Raw genomic sequence first — 1606 nt, 5'->3', positions numbered from 1 at the left:
AGCTCTGGTCAGTTCTGGCTCCATAGTACACAACAACAACAGAGGGAAACAACTGTAAAATACATATCCTCACTATGTATCTTGGGGTGGTGAATATAACAAAATACGTTTACACGGAACTTTTATCTACTAAAATAATCGAAAAACACTAGATTGTAGGCACCACTTTTTGGTGCCGAAGACAGTTGACAATGTTCAAGCATGGAAGACCCTCAAAGAGATGGAGTGACAGCGCATAACGAGTGTGTCAAAGATGATGATGATGATGGCAAAGTATAGGGCAGGGCTCAGATCAACTGTTCACAGCGCTGAGCCGTAGTCGACTGGACGGTACTTTCTGAACATCACTGTCCAAGCGCTAAGAGCACACCGACGTTCTAGCCTTTATGGCCTCAGTTTCCAGTCTTAGGGTAGTGCTGAGAGCCACCCAGCCGTTCAAGAGCAGCGGTCCCGCCTCTCCGCCACCGTCCCGTCTCTACGCCACCGCCCCGCCTCTCCGCCAATCAGGTGCAGCCGGCAATAGGCGCTCGCCGTCTCACAACTTCTATGTAACCCACTTCCTTGCGTCACTTCCGGTTTTCGGCGCCTCTCTGTCCTTCCAGCCGCGTTTCTATGGTGCTCCGCCGGAAGTGGCTTATTTTCCGGGACACATTCGCGACGCTGTGAAGTGAGAAGGAGGTCGGAGTGAGTGGGATTGAAGTGGGGCGAGGGTGCAGGTAGGTTCGACCTGGATTCTTAAATCTCCGCTTCCAGAAAGCGCCCCGCGATTCCTTTCCTGCTCTGTAAAGTCTTTTGCTGCACGCCTCGGGTCTGACGTTGCAAACCGGATAATGCCAGTTATGGAGATAAAATGTTCGCTGCAAACTCCTCAAGGGTCACGCTATAGCTTTGTACAGTAACACGGCAGTAGCTATGGTGGTAGTAACAGCCCGCATTTATTGAGCGATCACATGTGCGTGACATTTTTTACCTGTTATTTCAGTTAGGATTCAGCCTTTTTGGGGTCTCACCTTTGTGGGTTTTGCCGGGATGGCTTAGCATCAGTACGGTTCCTTACTTCTGTGGTAGTTGCCATCAAGAATCAGCTCCAACGCACATCTGTGTTTATCGAGGCTTTGTTCACAATAGCAAATAATTGGGAACAATCTTAAGTGCCCATCAACAAATGAATGGATAGAGAAGCTGTGGTATAGCCACATAATGAGAAACAAAGAGCTCATAAAATATTATACAAAATGGGTGATTCTGGAGGACATTATGCTGAGTGAAATAGCTAAGTCACAGAAAGGGCAAATACTGCATAGTGCCACTGTTGTAACATGGGACTGACATAGGGGTTGGAGGTAGACTGAGAAAGAGGGAATAAATAATGCATACTGCATTGAAATAGAGGAGGGAGAGAACTGTTTAAAAGGAATATGTTCTTGTGTTGTTGTTAATGTGCCGTCGAGTCACCTGCGACTCATAGTGACTCTATGTACAACAGCCCTAAACTTCGCTCTGGCCTGTGCCAATTGCACTGACTCCGACACTCCCATCCCAGTTATCCCAGTCACTGAATCAATCCACCTCATAGAGGGCCTTCCTCTCCTGCGCCGTCCCTCCA

At 48.1% G+C, this 1606-nt stretch overlaps 1 protein-coding gene across 1 annotated transcript in view; it reads left to right on the top strand.

Annotated features, from left to right (window-relative positions):
* The first annotated feature begins 386 nt into the window (after window positions 1–386).
* LOC102858124 (THO complex subunit 5 homolog) overlaps window positions 387–1606 on the top strand; it is a 45242-nt gene continuing 44022 nt past the window's right edge. Inside the window, exons 1-2 of the mRNA XM_006894873.1 lie at window positions 387–667; window positions 754–782. Of these exons, the coding sequence (XP_006894935.1) occupies window positions 387–667; window positions 754–782 (310 nt within the window). The remainder of the gene's footprint in view (window positions 668–753; window positions 783–1606) is intronic.

The sequence above is a fragment of the Elephantulus edwardii genome, unplaced genomic scaffold (assembly GCF_000299155.1).
Source record: "Elephantulus edwardii isolate Elephantulus edwardi_28Jun2011 unplaced genomic scaffold, EleEdw1.0 scaffold00151, whole genome shotgun sequence".
Taxonomy (NCBI): domain Eukaryota; kingdom Metazoa; phylum Chordata; class Mammalia; order Macroscelidea; family Macroscelididae; genus Elephantulus; species Elephantulus edwardii.
The sequence above is the reverse complement of the archived record's forward strand: the minus strand, read 5'-3'. Positions and strand labels throughout refer to the sequence as shown.